This window comes from Pongo pygmaeus, chromosome 18 (assembly GCF_028885625.2).
Source record: "Pongo pygmaeus isolate AG05252 chromosome 18, NHGRI_mPonPyg2-v2.0_pri, whole genome shotgun sequence".
In the NCBI taxonomy this organism is placed as follows: domain Eukaryota; kingdom Metazoa; phylum Chordata; class Mammalia; order Primates; family Hominidae; genus Pongo; species Pongo pygmaeus.
Window position 1 is genome coordinate 50678795 of NC_072391.2, and position 21105 is coordinate 50699899.

The 21105-nt window shown below is 43.3% G+C and overlaps 1 protein-coding gene across 3 annotated transcripts in view; it reads right to left on the reverse strand.

Annotated features, from left to right (window-relative positions):
- Positions 1–7713: 7713 nt before the first annotated feature.
- RPGRIP1L (RPGRIP1 like) overlaps positions 7714–21105 on the reverse strand; it is a 104182-nt gene continuing 90790 nt past the window's right edge. For 2 of the 3 annotated variants that reach the window (XM_054453516.2, XM_054453515.2), the window contains exons 25-26: positions 17327–17460; positions 7714–10633 (exon numbers count right to left, since the gene is read on the reverse strand). In XM_054453516.2, coding sequence (XP_054309491.2) covers positions 10521–10633; positions 17327–17460 — 247 coding nt within the window. In that variant the 3' untranslated portion in view covers positions 7714–10520. Of the gene's footprint in view, positions 10634–17326; positions 17461–17492; positions 19096–21105 lie in introns of those variants that run through there. The other variant, XM_063655152.1, reaches the window with a different exon arrangement.

The following is a 21105-nucleotide window of genomic DNA, read 5'->3' on the forward strand; positions in this document are numbered from 1 at the left end:
TGACTATTATCTGAATTATTTACGGATGTTTCACTTGTCTGTTATCTTAGTCTTCATTCATGTGATCTTGTCTCCTTATGTGCCTAGTTATAGTTAAAATGTGTAGCAAACATCATACATTAGTGTAGTGAAAATTTGAAGGCCTGGATATCTTCTTCTAGAGGAGATTTGTCTTTGCTTCTGACAGATGGCTAGGCTAGTTGTTCTGGCAATCTCAGATCACCTTAATCCATTCAGAGATTGAGAAGGTTCAGAACAGGGCTTCAGTGTCAGTGAGTGCCTAGTCTATTTCCTATTCACCGTTATTCTCATGGTTTAGCCTTTCAAAGTCACAACGTAAAGCCTGGGCGATTTACTGGGGTCTCCATCTTTGGTGTGCCTTAAATTCCGATCTTGTCCCTCAAAGTCCCATGAGTCTGTGGAAAGCTCCATTCAGCTTCTTTCACCCTTACTTTCAGATTGGCAGAGCCTCAAGGGGAAAATCAGCCTAAGTATCTGGCTCACCCTCTGGGCTTTCTTTGTTCCTAGATCTTGTTCCTGCAATTTACTACTGACTTAAATAGCTTGTGGGCATTCATACCCTTCTATATATAATGCGTATTCTGGTTTTTCTAGTTGTTTTCAACAGGAAAGCTCGTTCAAACCATCACATTTACCATTACTGAGGGAGAGCTCCAAACTGCTGAAAATGTTTTTCTTTCTTTTTAAAAAGAAACATGGACTAATTTATTGTAGAAATTGTGAGACATTGGAAACAACAGTACATTTCAAAAACATTATTTTAAAAATTGAGTGAAAAAAGGCCGGGTGTGGTGGCTCATGCCTGTAATCCTAGCACTTTGGGAAGCCAAGGCAGGCAGATCACCTGAAGTCAGAAGTTCAAGACCAGCCTGGGCAAGATGGTGAAACCCTGTCTCTACTAAAAATACAAAAATTAGCTGGGCGTGGTGGTGCATGCTTGTAGTCCCAGTTACCTGGGAAGCCGAGGCGTGAGAATCGCTTGAACTTGGGTGGTGGAGGTTGCAGTGAGCTGAGATTGCGCCGCTGCACTCCGCACTCCAGCCTGGGTGACACAGTGAGATTCTGTCCTAAAAACAAGAATGAAAAAACACAAGTTGTATAAATAATGCCTGCAGCCTGACATTTATATAAATAAAAAACAAAACAATTCTATGCATATTCTGTGGGTACATGTATATACACAGAATGGTAAACTCTTGGTGGGGAGCAGATCTGGATTAAGGGTGGTATTATTCAAGGGGATTTTAACCATCTGCATTATTCTGATTTTTAGTGAAAATAAGGTCATGTATTACTTGCTATTTTCTTTTATTAAAAACATCATTATTATTAGAGACAGAGTCTCACTATGTTGCCCAGAGTGCAATACAATGGTTAGTAACAGGTGTGATCATAGTGCACTACAGCTTTGAACTTCTGGGCTCCAGTGATCTTCCTGCCTTAAACTTCTGGGCTTCAGTGATCTTCCTGCCTCAGCCCCCCAGTAGCTGAGAATACAGGTGCATGTGACTAGCCACTTGTGTTATTTTTAAAAATGTTACTCATACATAAGAAAAAGACAGGAAGCAAGCATGCCAGATGTTAATGGCTAATTCTGGATGGTGGGGTTATGGGGGTCACTTTTTTTTCTTTTCTTTTTCTTTCTTTCTTTTTTTTTTAAGATGGAGTCTCAGTCTGTCTCCCAGGCTGGAGTGCACTGGTGTGATCTCAGCTCACTACAACCTCTGCCTCCCAAGTTCAAGTGATTCTCCTGCCTCAGCCTCCTGAGTAGCTAGGATTACAGGCATGCGCCACCATGCCTGGCTAATTTTTGTATTTTTACTAGAGATGAGGTTTTACCATGTTGACCAGGTTGGTCTCAAACGCCTGACCTCAAGTGATCCACCTGCCTCAGCCTTCCAAAGTGTTGGGATTACAGGCATGAGCCACTGCACCCAGCCAATTTTCTTACATAGCTTTATTGAAATATAACTGACAACTACTGAAAAGTTTTGACCTTCGTTTTGTTTTCTTACAGAATATGGATGTAGGATTCTCTTTTTTATTGAAACTTATTTGTTTTGGATTTTTCTGGACCAGGTCAGATATCACATGGGTGATGGAGGGATTTGGGTGGCTTACAAGTTTCTTTCTTTCTTTTTTTGACAGAGTCTTGCTGCGTTGCCCAGGCTGGAGTGCAATGGTGCGATCTCTGCTCACTGCAACTTCCACCTCCTGGGTTCAAGCAATTCTCCTGCCTCAGCCTCCCAAGTAGCTGGGATTACGGGTACCCACCACCATGCCCAGCTAATTTTTTGTATTTTTATTGGAAATGGGGTTTTGCTTTGTTGGCCAGGCTGGTCTTGAACTCCTGACCTCAGGTGATCCACCTGCCTCAGCCTCCCAAAGTTCTGGGATTACAGGCATGAGCCACCATGCCCGGTCAAGAGGCCTACAAGTTTTTTTTAGCTCAACAGTGTCCTCTGCTGTTGTTAGTAAAGGGCCATTTCCTTTAATAAAAAATTGTATTTATTTTATTATTTATTTACTTTTTTTCAATAGGTTTATGGGAGAACAAGTGGTTTGGTTACTTGAATAAGTTATTTAGTGGTGATTTCTGAGATTTTGGTACACCCATCACCCAAGCATTTTACACTGTGCCCAATGTGTAATCTTTTACCAATCACCCACCTCCCACCCTGATATGGTCTGGCTCTGTGTCCTCACCCAAATCTCATCTTTAATTGTAATCCAAATTGTAATCCCCATGTGTTGAGGGAGGGACCTCGTGAGAGGTGATCAGATTATGCAGACTGTTCCTCCATGCTGTTCTTGTGATAATGTTTGAGTCTCGTGGAATCTGATGGTTTTATAAGGGGCTTTCCCCTCTTCATTCTGCACTTCTATTTCCTGCTGCCATGTGAAGAAGAATGTTTGCTTTCCCTTCCGCCATGATTATGTTTCCTGAGGCCTCCCCAGCCATGAGGAACTGTGATTCTATTAAACCTCTTTCCTTTATAAATTACCCAGTCTCAGGTATTTCTTCATAGCAGTGTGATAACTAACATACACCCTTTCTCCTGAGTCCCCAAAGTCCATTACATCATTCTTATGCCTTTACATCCTCATAGCTTAGCTCCCACTTATGAGTGAGAACATACAATGTTGGGTTTTCCATTCCTGAGTTCCTTCAGTTAAAATAATGGTCTCTAATTCCATCCAGGTTGCTGTGAATGGCAATATTTCATTCCTCTTTATGGCTAAATAGTATTCCATGGTGTATACACACAGACACACACACATACACACACACCCCACAATTTCTTTATCCACTCATTAATTGATTGGCATTTGGGCTGGTTCCATATTTTCACAATTGTGAATTGTGCTGCTATCTTGTGAACTGTGCATGTACAAGTATCTTTTTCCTATAATGGGTTCTTTTTCTCTGGGTGGCTATCCAGTAGTGCAACTGCTGGATCAAATGGTAGTTCTATTTTTAGTTCTTTAAGGATTCTCCACACTGTTTTCCATAGTGGTCCTTTTCCACCACATCCATAGCAACAGCTATTATTTTTTGATCATGGCCACTCTTGTAGGAGTAAGGTGGCACTGCATTGTGGTTTTGATTTGCATTTCCCTGATTATTAGTGATGTTGAGATTTTTTCATAGGTTTGTTGGCCATTTGTATATTTTGAGAATTGTCTATTCATGTCGTTAGCCCACTTTTTGATGGGATTGAGTTTGTCTTGCTGATTTGAGTTCCTTGTAGATTCTGGATATTAGTTCTTTGTTAGATGTATAGATTGCAAAGATTTTCTCCCACTCTAGGGGTTGTCTGTTTACTCTGCTGACTGTTCCTTTTGCCATGCAAAAGCTCTTTAGTATAAGTCTCACCTATTTATCTTTGTTTTTGTTGCGTTTGCTTTTGGGTTCTTGGTCATGAAGTCTTTGCCTAAGCCAACATCTAGAAGGGTTTTTCCCAATGTTATCTTCTAGAATCTTTATGGTTTCAGGTCTTAAAGTCTTTGATCCATCCTGAGTTGATTATTTGTATAAGGTGAGAGATGACGATCCAGTTTAATTCTTCTACATGTGTTTTGCCAATTATCCCAGCACCATTTGTTGAATAGTGTCCTTTCCCCACTGTTTTTGTTTGCGTTGTCGAAGATCAGTTGGCTGTAAGTATTTGGCTTCATTTCTGTGTTCTCTATCCTGTTCCACTGGTCTATGTGCCTATTTTTATACAAGTACCATGCTGTTTTGGTGACTATGGCCTTATAGTATAGTTTGAAGTCATGTAATATGATGCTTCCAGATTTGTTCTTTTTGCTTAGTCTTGCTTTGGCTATGTGGGCTCTTTTTTGGTTCCATATGAATTTTAGGATTGTTTTTTCTACTTCTGTGAAGAATGATGGTGATGTTTTGATGGGAATTGCATTCAATTTGTAGATTGCTTTTAGCAGTATGGTCATTTTCACATTGATTCTGCCCATCCTTGAGCATGGGATGTGTTTCCATTACTTTGTGTTGTCTATGATTTCTTTCACCAGTGTTTTGTAGTTTTCCTTGTAGAGGTCTTTCACTTCCTTGGTTAGGTGTACTCCTAAGTATTTTATATTTTTTTGTAGCTCTTGTAAAAGGGGTTGAGTTCTTGATTTGATTCTCAGTTTGGTCGCTGTTGGTGTATGGCAGTCCTACTGATTTGTGTACATCAATTTTGTATCCTAAAACTTGCTGAATTCATTTATCAATTCCAGGAGCTTTTTGGAGAAACCTTTAGGGTTTTCTAGGCCTATGATCATATCATCAACAAATAGTAACAATTTGACTTCCTCTTGACCGATTTGGAGCCCTTTCTTTCTTTCTCTTGTCTGATTGCTCTGCCTAGGACCATTTTCTTAATAAATGGCCTTTTATTGACATTGATACCACTTGATATTATCTTGTTGCACTGGGGCCCATAGTTTCGGGTCATTCCGTCTTTCATTTCACTACCATGTCTCCAAGAGATAGATTCACCTTCTAAAATGCCCCCTTTCTCTTCCAGAAGTGCCTTTCCAAAGCTGCCACCTCTGGTCCTAATCTATCTTTCAATCGCCTTCCTTTTACTTCCCCTGTAGCTAATGCTCTGGTCCACCAGCCCTCAGATCAGTTCTCAGTATTTCCCCACTCAGAGTGGCCCTTCTCCTTCTGTGGGCACCTTAGTTGATATTATTTATGTTCTGCCATTACTAGAATGCTGCCACACTCTCCTCTTATGCTCAATCCTTACCTTGCCTCCCCATCTGGTGTGGGCTTCTGAGCTAATGTGTATTTCCCCTACTTACACATAACACTTATAGAATTTTGTCTCCTAGTTATGTTGTAGGAGAGGGTTATTTCTTGTCCTATTAGGACCCAGAATAGTAATAATACATCCATAAATATATATAACTTTTGTCAACTAAAAATATAAAACACAAATATTTTTAACTTTTAGGTAGGATTGTTTTAGCTATCCTTTTGCTATTGATTTCTAACTTTGTTGCATTTTGCTTAGAGAAATATATATTGTAAGATTTCAATTCTTTGGAAATTGAGACTTCCTCTGTGGCTGAATACATAGTTGATTTTTTCTTTCCATGTTCCATGTGCATCCCATATTCGTTTTAGTAATCATGTTAAGCAAATCTAGACTTTTTCTAACATTTTTGATCTGCCACTGACAGTGAAAAGCTATTACTAAAATGGATGTAGCCATAGTATTTTTCCATAGTTCTGTCAGTTGTTGCTTCATGTATTTTGAGGCTATACTGTTCGGTGTATGTAGGTTTACATCCATATATCTTTAACTTGTTCTTCCCTCTAACAGCATAAAATATCCTTCTTTGTCACTTTTTTTGACCTTGAGTTTTATTTTGTCTGATATTAAAATGGTTACTCTGTCTTAATCTTTACATAGTCAATATGCCTTTGCTTTAAAGCTGTCTTTCCTCTGTTAGTAAAGTCTTCCCAACCTCTAGGTTGTATGTACAGTCTCTTAACATTTTCTTCTAAAATTTCTTTTTTTTCCACCAACCTGATGAACAAAATTAAAAAATAAGTAAAAAATTCTCTTATTTTCATTGTTGTTAATGATGAAATGTGTAACTATGACAAAACATTTGCACCAAATCAAGCTGGATTTTAATGCCATATATCCTTGAATTTTCAAAAAACTTCCTTATGCTTCAGTTCCTTACCAGTGATTCCTGAGAGCTTTCTGAGTTCCAGCCTCTGTTACTTCACTATAAAAAGGTACAAGAAGCAAAGATACAAAAATTAGCTTGCTGTTTCCTCAGTTTCATAATGGCTAAGAGTGCCCCTGTCATGTTAAATTAAGACAAATCTTAACACAAAGGAACGTTTTGGGAAGGCCACTGGTCACAGATGCCGGTATCTCAAGAAATGGCTGTCTCACCAAGAAAAGAAACAGTAAAGAGAAAGGAAAAAAACAGCAAAGAGGAAGGAAAAAAATGTGCTTTGACTAGCTAAAAATAAGTAGGAGAATAGACAGATGGGAGATGTTCAGTTGAATATAGATGTGAACAAATTAGATAGTAGGAATATAAAAATCAAGATGTTAAATTTTATTTAAAAAGAAAACAAATGGTGCACAGTGAAGACAGAGGTAATGCTGTTTTAGGGATGAAAAAGGTGAATCTCCATAGAGTGAGAAGAGGCAAAAAGCAGTAAAGTCAAACAGCATCTACCTCAGAAAAGAGGTCATGATCGAAGTCTAAGAGTACCAGATTGCACTTCTAAAAGCCTTAAGGAAAAACATAGCTTGATATATTAGTGAATGTCATATGGAAAATGAAAGGGCAAGAACAAAAGGTATAAGAATACCAGTAATATGGGCCCAATTTTCCAGGCGGTCAGGCTGGAAGGTGCAGTCCACTGGTGGCACTTTGAAATGGAAGTGAAAATTCTACCTTGTAAGATAAAAGAGATTAGGATGAGGAGATGTTTTCTAATTTTATATTTTTAGTTTTTAAAACACTTGTTTCTCTTGCTTTGATATTTTCTAGCTTTCTGGTTGACCTAGAGGTTGTTTTTGTTCTGAACAAAGGGGATGTAAATCTGTATTTGCTCCCATTCATGGATTTAATTAGGCATGTTGCCCAATCTCTAATAAATCACGGGTTTAGTTTTTCTTTGTTAAGGTAGTCAGAGGCCTTCAGGCATGAGTGACTTATTAAAATGTACTCTGATCGTTGGGGATGAATTATCATCCTGATATTGTCAATCACTCGATAATTTTTATCCCAAAATCTCTCTCCTGGTTGTTTTGTCCTACACAAAGATGACATTTTATTCTCATATTTGTTCACAGACATGATTCACATTTTTCTATCTAGTGCATAAGGAAATCATTCTACATTCAGCAATAGTGCCAGTTTGACTAAAAAAAAAATTTTCCATATCCACAAAAATGTTAATCAGATTCTTGTTAGAACATGTGTAAGAACTGGTTTTCATTTTCACAGCTCTTGATGTCAGATTACTAAAATAATTTATGTTTTGTTGTGGGAACATGAGTGCACGCAAAACCTCTCAAATCACATGACCACTTCTCAGCCCACACGTCTTCATAACACATAGAAATTATTTGTGTTTTGTGGTAATGAATGAGTGGCAGAAACAGCAGAATTTCAATGTGGCCTTTCTTTATTTGATTAAACATATTCTTTATTTATTCTTAAAAAAACTAATTTAAGTTAAATGGCAGTAAACCATGATAATTTAGAAAACATGGTGAAACTGAGAGTGAAGAGAAATGTTCTTTACGTAAACCACACTGTAAACCATAAAACTTATTTTTGTCAACTGCTTTTCATGACAGTGGCTGGGAATTTGACATTTCTACTACAGTAGGCAAAAATACATGTAAAATACACTCTCCCACATACCACATCACATCTTTATTTATATTTCCAAACTAAAAGCATTACAGCCCAAAAAAGTGCTGAGTGCATTGGTCCAGTTACACCAAGAAGTGTATGTTCACACCAGCAACACCTTAAGCTGGTATCTGTGTGGCAAGGCCACTGCTGGTGGCCCCTGATGCCAAGCCCTCTTCAATGGATCTAGTTTGGCTCACCAAGAGAAATCCACTGCTCTTTAACCTGAAAGGTGGTAAGCTTTTCAATGGCCTCTAGTTACCACAAGATAAAACAAACAAAATTCTCAAACAGATTATGAAACCCAACTGAAGTATCCACATGACAGCATTCAATACTACCTCGCCACTTCAAAATGTGTCAGCAGCAATTAGCTATGAAGATGAGTGTTGTGAAAATTCGCAATAGTTTGAAACTGAATATTTTAAAACCAGAAATCTTTAATATGACAGTAAACAATGTGACAGAAACATGGCTGTTTCTCTCATCTTGTCTGAGATATACATTCCGTACAGGTGACTGGGTCCCAGAAGTTTTCTAAGAAAAACTTTTCCTTTCCACTTAATGATCCTAAGAAGTCAGTGCAATCTGGTTCTTCTCCCTGCAGAAGGGTTATTTAGTTTGGGATGTAACATTTTACAACAATAATACAAACCTCCTGGGAGAATACCACAATAAATGTCTCAAAAACCACTCAGTTAATCCCAGGGTATAATCTGGCTGTTTTAAATTACTGCAGGGAATATTATGGGCCTTAATGACACTGTAACTGCATAAAGCCAAAGAAAGCTAGAAAGAGGGGCCAAAAAAATGAGCTCAGAGCCAGCCGAAGTGACAACAAACATGTGGTTGTTTACTAGGATTGGAGAGGTTTAGTCTGCAGATGTTTGTGGTCTCTAGAAGGTTCCAGAGGAATGAGTTGTTATGAAGATTTGCAGAGCTGGATGAGAGCAAGATTCTTCTCGGAGATGGCAGGCCCCAGGACAGGGAGGCCCAGCGGTATAGACAGAATTTATAGATTTCTGTGGTCAGATCATACTCTACTGGTCCCACAATGTACATCAACAAATTAATATTGTACGGATGTCATTTCAAAGCCTTCTAAAGACGAGAGTCATTATTGAAGCCATTAGAGCACAGATGGTTCAAACTATATGCAGATATTCATACTTGCATTTTTGCATTATAGCTGCTTTTTTTTTCTATTGAACTGTAATGAATTGTCTCATAATCTATTCCATCTTCTTGCCATTAGCAGGCTTTGAATGTTCACAAATAGGAGCAAAGAACTCATTTTCCAGAGCTTTAATCACACAAAGAGGGAATGCCTAATTCTCTAAATGAAATGGTCTGTGATCACTGAAGCAGAGATTTAATATATCACGGCAAATTAGGTAGATTTTAATAAATTACTTATCTCCCTGAATACTTTACATATGCTTAAGAAGGAACATAGCCTGTTTGCAAACAGTGAAAACCCACAGCCTATAAAAATCCTTTGAAGAAAATGACAAATAAAAAAGTAAATTAAAAAATGAAATGCATTATATCCTAGACCTCTAGAGACAATTCCTTTGCAGCATTGATTCACAGCTCCATTAAAAATATCAATTAAATCCTTCAGTGAGATTGGGTAAAAGCTAGAAAATTAACTTTCAGAGCTGCTTTTCGAGGATCTGGTTACCCAGATACACCTCGGCACTGTACTGGCTTGATGTAAATTTAAAAAATGATAAAAAGATACTCCTTTCACGTCTAACTAAGCATATCAGAATTTGAGTTATACTTTTCACAATTTCTTTCTATGTCATATGCCAAGTTTTCAACGTGTAAATTTCACATCTGTCTATATACCTATCTCCTTTTTATATATACATCCCTGGATCCCATATCACCATTACAAATGTATGAAAATAATACAAATAGAACGAACTTTTAAGAAAAAGACAAAAAACTTGTAGTCATTGAATAAGTTGGTGCTAAGTTTCATTCTTTATATTTAATTGATAGAAACTGCATGCATCAAAGAAAATGCATACTGAGGTTTAATGTGCATAAAATGGATATTAGCATTTTAAAGAGGAAGATTAACACATTAATCCAAGTAATTTTCATATATTGCTTCTAATAAAATCTTCACAGTATAAAACTCTTAATGAGGCTAATCATAGGCATTCCATTTAGTGGGACGATTAGGGATAACATAAAAGTATTTTTTTTCATAGGTTTTCTAAGATTTATGCTTTTACTTATTAAAAATAAAAATGGGAACTGTGTTTCAGTTCTTCCTAAGAAAATGTTGAAAATGCAAACAGACTTTCTCACGCTATCATGTAGGTATAAATTATTGAGAAGGTACTGCCCATTATGGAGAACTTAAGTCCTGAGAGGTGGCAGTTATGAGAAGGAGGGAATAGAGAAATAAATAAATGAAAAAGTATACAAAACTTCAACACTTCAAACCCAGGTCTCCCCGCTCCCAGCTTCCCATGAATTATAGATTATATACACCAGAGTAATTACAAAAATCTCATGTAGGAGCTTTCATGTGAGCATTTACTCAGAAGTAGGAGATGCCTCTGGAGCATTTGCTTTCAAGCCTCCAAGTCATCTCTGTATTGCTTGTAGACAGACTGGAGGGCATGGAGAGCTTCGACTGTTACCCTGAGCTTGCCAATACCTTCACCATCTGCTCGTGCATCAAAAACTAGGGAGAAAAGAGCAGGAACGTGTTAATATCATTCAACAGATTTTTCTTTGGAAAGGCTCGCAGACAGAAACAGTAGTTGAAAAGATGAAAATAGTTCTACAGAAGTCCAAAGTTCACTGGCATCTTGGTATCTAAAGAATAAACCTTGTCACGTGTGCATGGAGATGTGCATTTGAGATGTACTGCATGGACCTGTACATATTGCTTGTGGAGCTAAAACTAATGAGCTAATCCTGAAGTTTACCTAGTGAAAGCCTCTAGGATAATGACCCTCACACACAATCAGAATATTTAAGCTAGTGGACGGGCATGGTGGCTCATGCCTGTAATCTCAGCACTTTGGGAGGCCGAGGTGAGGAGATCACCCAAGGTTGAGATCATGCCACTGCACGCCAGCCTGAGAGTCAAGAGCGAGACTCCTTCTCAAAAAAAAAAAAAAAAAAAAAAAAAAAGAATTTTTTTTTTTTTTTTTTTTTTTTTAATTTCTGAAGTATTTATTGATCATTCTTGGGTGTTTCTCGGAGAGGGGGATATGGCAGGGTCATAGGATAATAGTGGAGAGAAGGTCAGGAGATAAACACATGAACAAAGGTCTCTGGTTTTCCTAGGCAGAGGACCCTGCGGCCTTCTGCAGTGTTTGTGCCCCTGAGTACTTGAGATTAGGGAGTGGTGATGACTCTTAAAGAGCATGCTGCCTTCAAGCATCTGTTTAACAAAGCACATCTTGCACCACCCTTAATCCATTTAACCCTGAGTTGACACAGCACATGTTTCAGAGAGCAGGGGGCTGGGGGAAAGGCCATAGGTCAACAGCATCCCAAGGCAGAAGAATTTCTCCTAGTCAGAACAAAATGGAGTCTCCTATGCCCACCCCTTTCTACACAGACACAGCAACAATCTGATCTCTCCTTCCTTTCCCCACACTTCCTCCCCTTCTCTTCAACAAAACCGCCATCGTCCTCATGGCCGGCTCCCGATGGTCGCTGTCTCTTCGGAGCTGTTGGGTACACCTCCCAGACAGGGCAGCCGGGCAGAGGCGCTCCTCACCTCCCAGACAGGGCGGCTGGGCAGAGGCGCCCCTCGCTTCCCAGACGGGGCCGCCCGGGCAGAGGCGCTCCTCTCCTCCCAGACGGGGCGGCCGGGCAGAGGCGCTCCTCACTTCCCCGACGGGGCCGCCCGGGCAGAGGCGCTCCTCGCTTCCCAGACGGGGCCGCCCGGGCAGAGGCGCTCCTCAGTTCCTCCCAGACTGGGTGGCAGCCGGGCAGAGGCGCTCCTCACCTCCCAGACGGGGCGGCCGGGCAGAGGCGCTCCTCCCTTCCCCGACGGGGCGGCCGAGCAGAGGCGCTCCTCACTTCCCAGAGGGGGCGGCCGAGCAGAGGCGCTCCTCACTTCCCAGAGGGGGCGGCCGGGCAGAGGCGCTCCTCACTTCCCAGACGGGGCGGCCGGGCAGAGACGCTCCTCACTTCCTCCCAGATGGGGTGGCGGCCAGGCAGAGGCGCTCCTCACCTCCCAGACAGGGCGGCCGGGCAGAGGCGCTCCTCACCTCCTAGACGGGGCGACCAGGCAGAGGCGCTCCTCACTTCCCAGACGGTGTGGCGGCCGGGCAGAGGTGCTCCTCCCTTCCCAGATGGGGCAGCCAGGCAGAGGCGCTCCTCACTTCCCAGACGGTGTGGCGGCCGGGCAGAGGTGCTCCTCCCTTCCCAGATGGGGCAGCCAGGCAGAGGCGCTCCTCACTTCCCAGACGGTGTGGCGGCCGGGCAGAGGTGCTCCTCCCTTCCCAGATGGGGCAGCCAGGCAGAGGCGCTCCTCACTTCCCAGACGGTGTGGCGGCTGGGCAGAGGTGCTCCTCCCTTCCCAGATGGGGCAGCCAGGCAGAGGCGCTCCTCACTTCCTCCCAGACGGGGTGGCGGCCAGGCAGAGGCGCTCCTCACTTCCCAGAGGGGGCGGCCGGGCAGAGGTGCTCCTCACTTCCTCCCAGACGGGGTGGCAGCCGGGCAGAGGCACTCCTCACCTCCCAGACGGGGCGGCCGGGCAGAGGTGCTCCTCATCTCCCAGACGGGGCGGCCGGGCAGAGGTGCTCCTCATCTCCCAGACGGGGCAGCCGGGCAGAGGTGCTCCTCACTTCCTCCCAGACGGGGTGACGGCCGGGCAGAGGCACTCCTCACCTCCCAGACGGGCGGCCGGGCAGAGGCGCTCCTCACCTCCCAGACGGAGTGGTCAGGCAGAGGCGCTCCTCACTTCCCATATGGGGTGGCGGCCGGGCAGAGGCGCTCCTCACTTCCCAGATGGGGCAGCCGGGCAGAGGTGCTCCTCACTTCCTCCCAGACGGCAGAGGCGCTCCTCACCTCCCAGACGGGGTGGCCGGGCAGAGGCGCTCCTCCCTTCCCAGACGGAGTGGCCAGGCAGAGGCGCTCCTCACCTCCCAGACGGGGCGGCCGGGCAGAGGCACTCCTCACCTCCCAGAGTGGGCGGCCGGGCAGAGGCGCTCCTCACTTCCCAGAGTGGGCGGCCGGGCAGAGGCGCTCCTCACTTCCCAGAGTGGGCGGCCGGGCAGAGGCGCTCCTCACTTCCCATAGGGGGTGGCAGCCGGGCAGAGGCGCTCCTCACTTCCCAGATGGGGCAGCTGGGCAGAGGTGCTCCTCACTTCCTCCCAGACGGGGTGGCGGCCAGGCAGAGGCGCTCCTCACTTCCTCCCAGACGGGGTGGCGGCCAGGCAGAGGCGCTCCTCACCTCCCAGACGGGGCGGCCGGGCAGAGGCACTCCTCACCTCCCAGAGTGGGCGGCCGGGCAGAGGCGCTCCTCACTTCCCAGAGTGGGCGGCCGGGCAGAGGCGCTCCTCACTTCCCAGAGTGGGCGGCCGGGCAGAGGCGCTCCTCACTTCCCATAGGGGGTGGCAGCCGGGCAGAGGCGCTCCTCACTTCCCAGATGGGGCAGCTGGGCAGAGGTGCTCCTCACTTCCTCCCAGACGGGGTGGCGGCCAGGCAGAGGCGCTCCTCACCTCCCAGACGGGGCGGCCGGGCAGAGGCACTCCTCACCTCCCAGACGGGGCGGCTGGGCAGAGGCGCTCCTCACCTCCCAGAAGGGGCGGCTGGGCAGAGGCGCTCCTCACTTCCCATATGGGGTGGCAGCCGGGCAGAGGCGCTCCTCACTTCCCAGACGGGGTGGCGGCCAGGCAGAGGCGCTCCTCACTTCCCAGATAGGGCAACAGGGCAGAGGCGCTCCTCACTTCCTCCCAGACGGGACGGCCGGGCAGAGGTGCTCCTCATCTCCCAGACGGGGCAGCCGGGCAGAGGCGCTCCTCACTTCCTCCCAGACGGGGTGGCAGCCGGGCAGAGGCGCTCCTCACATCCCAGATGATGGGCGGCCGGGCAGAGGCGCTCCTCACCTCCCAGATAGGGCGGCCGGGCAGAGGGGCTCCTCACATCCCAGACGATGGGCGGCCAGGCAGAGACGCTCCTCACTTCCTAGACGGGGTGGCGGTGGGGCAGAGGCTGTAATCTTAGCACTTTAAGAGGCCAAGGCAGGAGGCTGGTAGGTGGAGGTTGCAGAGAGCCGAGATCACACCACTGCACTCCAGCCTGAGCACCATTGAGCATTGAGTTAGCGAGACTCCGTCTGCAGTCCCAGCACCTCGGGAGGCCGCGGCAGGCAGATCACTCGAGGCCAGGAGCTGGAGACCAGCCCGGTCAACACGGTGAAACCCCGTCTCCACCAAAAATACAAAAACCATTCAGGCGTGGCGGCGCGCGCCTGCAATCCCAGGCACTCGGCAGGCCAAGGCAGGAGAGTCACAGGAGCCCGAGGCAGGGAGGTTGCAGCAAGCCGAGATCCCGGCAGTACAGTCCAGCTTCGGCAACAGAGGGAGACCGAAAAAAGAAGGAGAGGGAGACCGAAAAAAGAGGGGAGAGGGAGAGGGAGAGGGAGAGGGAGAGGGAGAGGGAGAGGGAGAGGGAGAGGGAGAGGGAGAGGGAGAGGGAGAGGGAGAGGGAGAGGGAGAGGGCAAAAAAAAAGAATTTTTAAGCTAGTAAGGAGTAAGTCTAAAGGGAATTTATGATAATCTATACAGTGTTTCGGAATGGCAAACCACTGTACAGATGTTACAGGATCATAGCTTGAATTAGTTATTTATCTTTCTGAGGAAAACATTCCATTTAAAATAGATTTTATGTGAAATTAGAAAAGATTAAAATGGCAGACCCAAGAATCTTAAGGTCTGTGGGTTTGAGTATATGTGGGATTTTCTTGGAAGAGGGGCCACTACTTTCAGTGGTGTCCCAAAGGTAGACTCTTGGGCTCAAGTGATTCCCCCACTGTGGCCTCCCCAAGTATTAGGATTAGAGGCCTGAGCCACTGCACCCAGCCCCGAAGGTAGACTATTTGACTGGAGCCATGGGCATTCTCTGAGCTCAGTGGTGGAAGCCAAATGGGATGCCGATTCAATATCTGAGACTCCATCCCTCTGTGGACAATGATAATGGCTAGTGACTCAAGGCCAGAAACCTGGATTTTTGTAAGTCTGATAGCACTTATCACTTATGAGTCTTCATATAGTTTCTGCTTTTTCTTTTAGACAGTGTCTGGCTCTGTCACCCAGGCTGGAGTGCAGTGGTGCAGTCTTGGCTCACTGAAACCTCTGCCTCCAAGGGTCAAGCCAACCACCCATCTTAGCCTCCTGAGTAGCTGGGACTACAGTTGGGCACTATCATGCCCAGCTAACTTTTATATTTTTTTGTAGAGATGGGGTTTCACCATGTTGCCCAGGTTGGTCTTAAAAGTCCTGAGCTCAAGCAATCCACCTGCCTTGGTCTCCCAAAGTGCTGGGATTACAGGTGTGAGCCACCACACCTGGCTTAGTTTCCAGTTTATAATTCCTTATGGTTTTCCTTGAACTTTAATATGTGTGTGTGTGTGTGTGTGTGTGTGTTTAATTACAAGAAAATTTGTTAGAAAGCCTTAAAACTTGATACACAAAGAGTTAGGTGCAGAAACTGAGCATTGGGGAAGTCAAAGTGGCATGAGTCGTCCCCAGCTCATTCCCTGGAGCTGTCGTCTCTGCTTTGGGACTTCTTACTTCTATGCTTGCCACAGAACAAAGCATTAAAATCCCAACCTCACTTATGCCTAATCTTTTGGCTCTTTCCCAAAACATGGCCACAATAGCTGACTATGTCAGATCAGTGGGTCATATGTGGTCTCTCAGAAGAAGATGGGTTGCTAAACAACCATCTGGAAAAAATACGAAGAATATAAAGCAGAGATAATTTTGGTATTTTTGTCAGACTTTCTTGGTCCTGGTAGTCTTTAAAAGGGTTCAGGTTAATATTTCAATCCTCTCATCTTTTTCTCTGTGCCAAAGTTGTGACCAACTGCCACGTGGTTAGAAATGTATAGTTTATAAAGATTTCCCAGAAGAAGTTTCTAATTTGGTTATTTGGTCTAATTTGGTTAATTATTTGGCTTGAGCCTGACTTTTCAGCACTTGACACAAACCTAGGACAAGCAGCTTGACAATGAACCAGGGCTGAACTACAGCGTAAGCAGAATGCCTGGCACATAAGAGGTGCTCACTTCAGTGTTTGTTGAATGCACAAGTGAATATGTAAACAAGTCATGCACATTTTTCCAAAGATGGCTCTGCTAACTGAACAAATGGGACTAGGAATCAGCCTTATTTCTCTATTTACTACATAAAGCCTAGGCCATCCCTGATTATGATTTTGAAAAGTCTGATTAATAAAACAATTTAGCATGTTCTAAATACAGAAGAATAGAGAGTAGAAATTAGGCATTGTTGGGAATCACAACTAGCGAGTTAAAAATCCAGGACAGCACATTTGTCAGGAACAGATCAAATGTCATTACTCCTCACAAAATCCTGGTGGGAAATAAAGGATCAAAACTACTTCCTTGCTTTGACTGTATCACTACATTGCAACACTGAATTAAAGAGAAGCCTTGAGAAAGACATTATCAGGATCACTCAGAATAACATGCTTAAGGTTAAGTACCTTAATAGAAATAAGGTTTCCATAAACATTAACAGAATAACATCCTTAAGGTTAAGTCTTAGCTGAAATGTGGCTTCCATAAACAACCTTAGAAAAACATGTGACCAGGCGTGGTGGCTCACGCCTGTAGTCCTGGCATTTTGGGAGGCCTAGGTAGGCAGATCACTTGAGCCCAGGAGTTCGAGACCAGCCTGGGCAACATGATGAAACCCTGTCTCTATAAAAAATACCAACAAAATTAGCCGGGCGTGGTGATGCACGCCTGTAGTCCCAGGTACCTGGGAGGCTGAGGTGGGAGAATTGCTTGAGCCTAGGAAGTCGAGGCTGCAGTGAGCCAAGATTGCACTCCAACTTGGGTGACAGAGCAAAACTCTGTCTCAGAAAAAAAAAATCCAATGGCCAACTTTTTTTCACACCTTCACTCAATACTAAAAAATGAATAATTCCTTGTGAAGCTAAATTAATTATTTTACAATTTCTGTTGATTCAAAGGAAAGCAGTGGGGAGGACAGGAAAAGGATATAGGAAGACGCTTCAGCTTCACCAAGGCGTCAACTTGAGTTGTAAAGGATTCAAGTAACATGTGACTCAGCACCCTTGGAGCCAGCAAAAAGGTTTTAATAAAGAGTTTGGAGTTCAGCAATTGTTGGTTGCACAAACTGAGCAACACTTTCACCCATACCATCGATATTTTGCTCAATGAGGTCCCTCCCTTCCTGAAACATGTCGGCGAGGTCAACGTGAGCCACGCCAATGTCCTCACACTCCAGGTCCTGCTCGTCTTCTGGAGGATCACTGACCACGGTGAAGCGAATGCTGGTAAGGCAGAGATCAGAGAAAGTCACCGCCAAGTGAGAAGAAATCACCACGAGACAAAGCTCCCAAAGGGGGTGTTATCACTAGGTATAAGATATTAAAGTTTCCAATTATCCCAATAAAAAGAAAGGTACACTAGGTTAGATAAGTTATTATATGAACTATTAGAATTGTTATAAAACACCCAACCTTCAAATGAACACTAATCCACTTTCTAAGCACTGATTAACATTTATCTCTATAATCTGAGAAAATTACTAGGCAAAGAGAAGGACCAGATGTTCACTCTATTATATACTATCTGATTATATTTTGACACCTCTACTTTTAAGGCTAAAAGGATGAAGTGAATAAAGACCATGGAGGTTAAATGGTCAGCATTTTCCATAGAAACACAACATTTCCTATAGAAACACACAACTCTGGAGCTGCTACTAAGGAATTTAACAAAACTGTATGTGTTCTACAAAATGCAGAGATCATGCTCCCAGGGTAACATTTTGAATCATGTTAGATAAATGTTGTAACTCTGCCCAACAGCTATATCAAATGTTTGTATTACTTGAGCAATCTTTAACTTACAATCATAGCATCCAAGTTTTATTTTACTTTAAGACATATAATTGTAGGGTTCTGATGGAACTGATTTGAATTAGTGGCTTGTGCAGAGGCCAAATGCACTTGGATTGACCAAATGACAGGAATTTACAGTTAAGTACTCTTTTGATATGTCTTGGCAGCATAGCTTAAACCATAGATGCTTGTAAACTTTACCATTTTAAACTTTTCAAAATGCATCCATCCCAAATCAGAAACAAAACAAGAAACATAAAAATCTACATCTCTCAGAAATCATGCCTTGAAAAACATAAATAAAATCCTTTCCAAATGCTTATAGGTAAACATGACAATACATTTAACCAACTTGCTGAAAGTAAGTATTCTACATTGAATTCCTTTACTAAGTCTCTGTTTTTAGCTAGCAATAAGAATTTTTTTGTTTGTTGTGTTTTTTTTTGAGATGGAGTCTTGCTCTGTCACCCAGCCTGGAGTGAAGTGGTGCAATCTTGGCTCACTGCAACCTCCGCCTCCTGGGTTCAAGCAATTCTTCTGCCTCAGCCTCCCAAGTAGCTGGGATTACAGGTGCCTGCCACCATATCTGGCTAATTTTTGTATTTTTAGTAGAGATGAGGTTTCACTATGTTGGCCAGGCTGGTCTCCAACTCCTGATTTCAGGTGATCTGCCCACCTCGGCCTCCCAAAGTAATGGGATTACAGGCGTGAGTCACCGCGCCCGGCCTACAATAAGTTTTTATTAGAAAATAGAAATCCTTTAGGTCAAAATCAAAGTTAATGCCTACTCACAAAATAATGATAAAGAGTACAGATCTTGGCCTTCAAGGTGGTATGAAGGAATTTTTATAACATGTATAAGATGGAGGGATTAAGATGGAGTGGTTAAGGGCATCCATTCTGGGCTCAAATTCCTGCTTTCCTACTGCTTAGCTGTGTGACCTTAGACGAATTACTTAACCTCTCTCATCTCAGTTTCCTTACCAGTGGAATGGGGATAATTATACTTATCTTACAGGGCTCTTGTGAGGATCAAATGAGATGATACAAGTGAACAGTTGCCTGGAACACAGTAAGCACTGAGTAAATGTTTGCCCTTTTTTTAGTAGTATTTTTAATATAGATAGAGCTGCTTATGCTTCTACATTTCTAAGGGGAGAGAAAAACTTGGCATCCGAAAAGCTTGTTTCAATTGAAAATTTAGTTAGATTCCCAAATTATACATTGACTATATCATTCAATTAAGTAAGATGAATGATTGTGAAAGAAGTTTTCCTAAAATGAATTAGGAAAAGAGGAAGAATTAAAACTGCTTGGAAGAGGAGGAATTAAAAGTAATATATAATGCACATATTATAACACAAGACTTACAGAAAAGACTGAGGCTATGCAGACTGTAATAATAACGTTAAGTGTTATCTTCATACAGTGTCTCATATCTAAGGATCATGTCTGTATCACTTTACAAATGCAGACAATTACCTCCACTGAATATATGAGAATTCTGTGGCAAAAGAAAGCCTTCTAAATGCCAGAGAAAGAACTAGAAATTTAAAAATGCAATATTTCTGGCTTTAAATTCTATATAGAGAAAAATGAGATGTCAAAAACAAAATTAAGAAACCAGAAAGTTAAGCTGAAAAGGGAGGGAAAGTACACTAAAATCATTTAAGAATTAAAAGTAATTTTTAAAAAATAACGAAAACACACACACACAAATCTTTTACCTTACTTTCAACAATGCCAAAACAAAAAGGCCAACTTTGTCCCATGTCTGCAAGAACACTTACAGTCTAGTCTGAGGACCTGGATCGACACAGGGGGCAGATGTCAAGCACTCAGGTGGAAGGAAGAACAGGAAGTGCTACCTGAGCTACTCCTGCCTCCTCTTCCCACCTCTTTCTCCTGCCACTCTCTACTTCTCAGTGAAAGCAGCCTTGCTAACCACCTCTGCCTGGTCCTGGAACACATCTCTCTATACTCCTTCATGCCTGGAGTTCCCTTTGCCCGAAATGATCTTCTCTGAGCTTTTTGTGACTTGACTGAGTCCTCTCATCCTTCATGAACCAGCTTACGTGTCACTTCCTCAGATTCACTGCTGAGGATTCACTGAATTTGATTCAGCTTTCACTGTTACTTTCTATTTTGGCATTTAACTTGTTTGATTTTCTCTTAGTCTTATTGTAGATGTAATTCGCTTATCTGTCTATTATCATAGTCTGTCTTCCTCAGGGGTGGATCTGTTCAACAGAACACTGTTAACAAGAAAAAACTGAATCCAAAAAAGGACCTTAAGTCAGTGTTAAACTATGACTTCAAATAAATACTGTTTGATGGCACATTTCAATATGTTACCTCCCTTTTAAAGTGACACGTTTATATTCGCAAATACAGCATGGGGTGGCATGCAAAGGTACTATATATAATTTATTATACAATGTCTATAACTTTAGACATGTCGGGGAAGATACATCAAACTCCTCTAACTGTCGCTTTATAGGTTATCACCAATATTCAACAGGGTTGCTGTCTGAGAAAATAGATTCTCATAAACTAGGAGCTACTTTAAATAATGTGACCTCTGAGTATTTAAAAAAGGTGAGAACGTTTGCTGGAATAACAATTGGCTTTTGGCTGTGGAAAAACATACATGTAAACGCCTCTTTCCCTTAGGAGAATGATACTGTTGAGGGAGAACAGTCAGTGGGGCCGTCCTCTCCCGTGGTGGTTCAAGGAGTGCACGGCCAGCACTCAAACACTCATCCATGGTTGGAAGCCCCGAGCCAGTCACTTGGCACCTGCAATACCTCTCCATCTTTCTCAAAAATGACATGAACATTTCCTTCTTTGGGGGTGTTTGCAGAAAACCACCATGGGGGAGTGGGAGTCATTATAGTTACTGTGGACTTTTCTCTTTTTTTGAGACAGGGTCTTGCTCTGTCACCCAGGTTGGAGTACAGCGGCACAACCATTGCTCACTGCAAGCTCGAACTCCCGGGCTCAAGCGGTCCTTCCTCCTCAACCTTCACAGTAGCTGGGACTACCGGTGCATGCCACCATGCCTGGCTAATT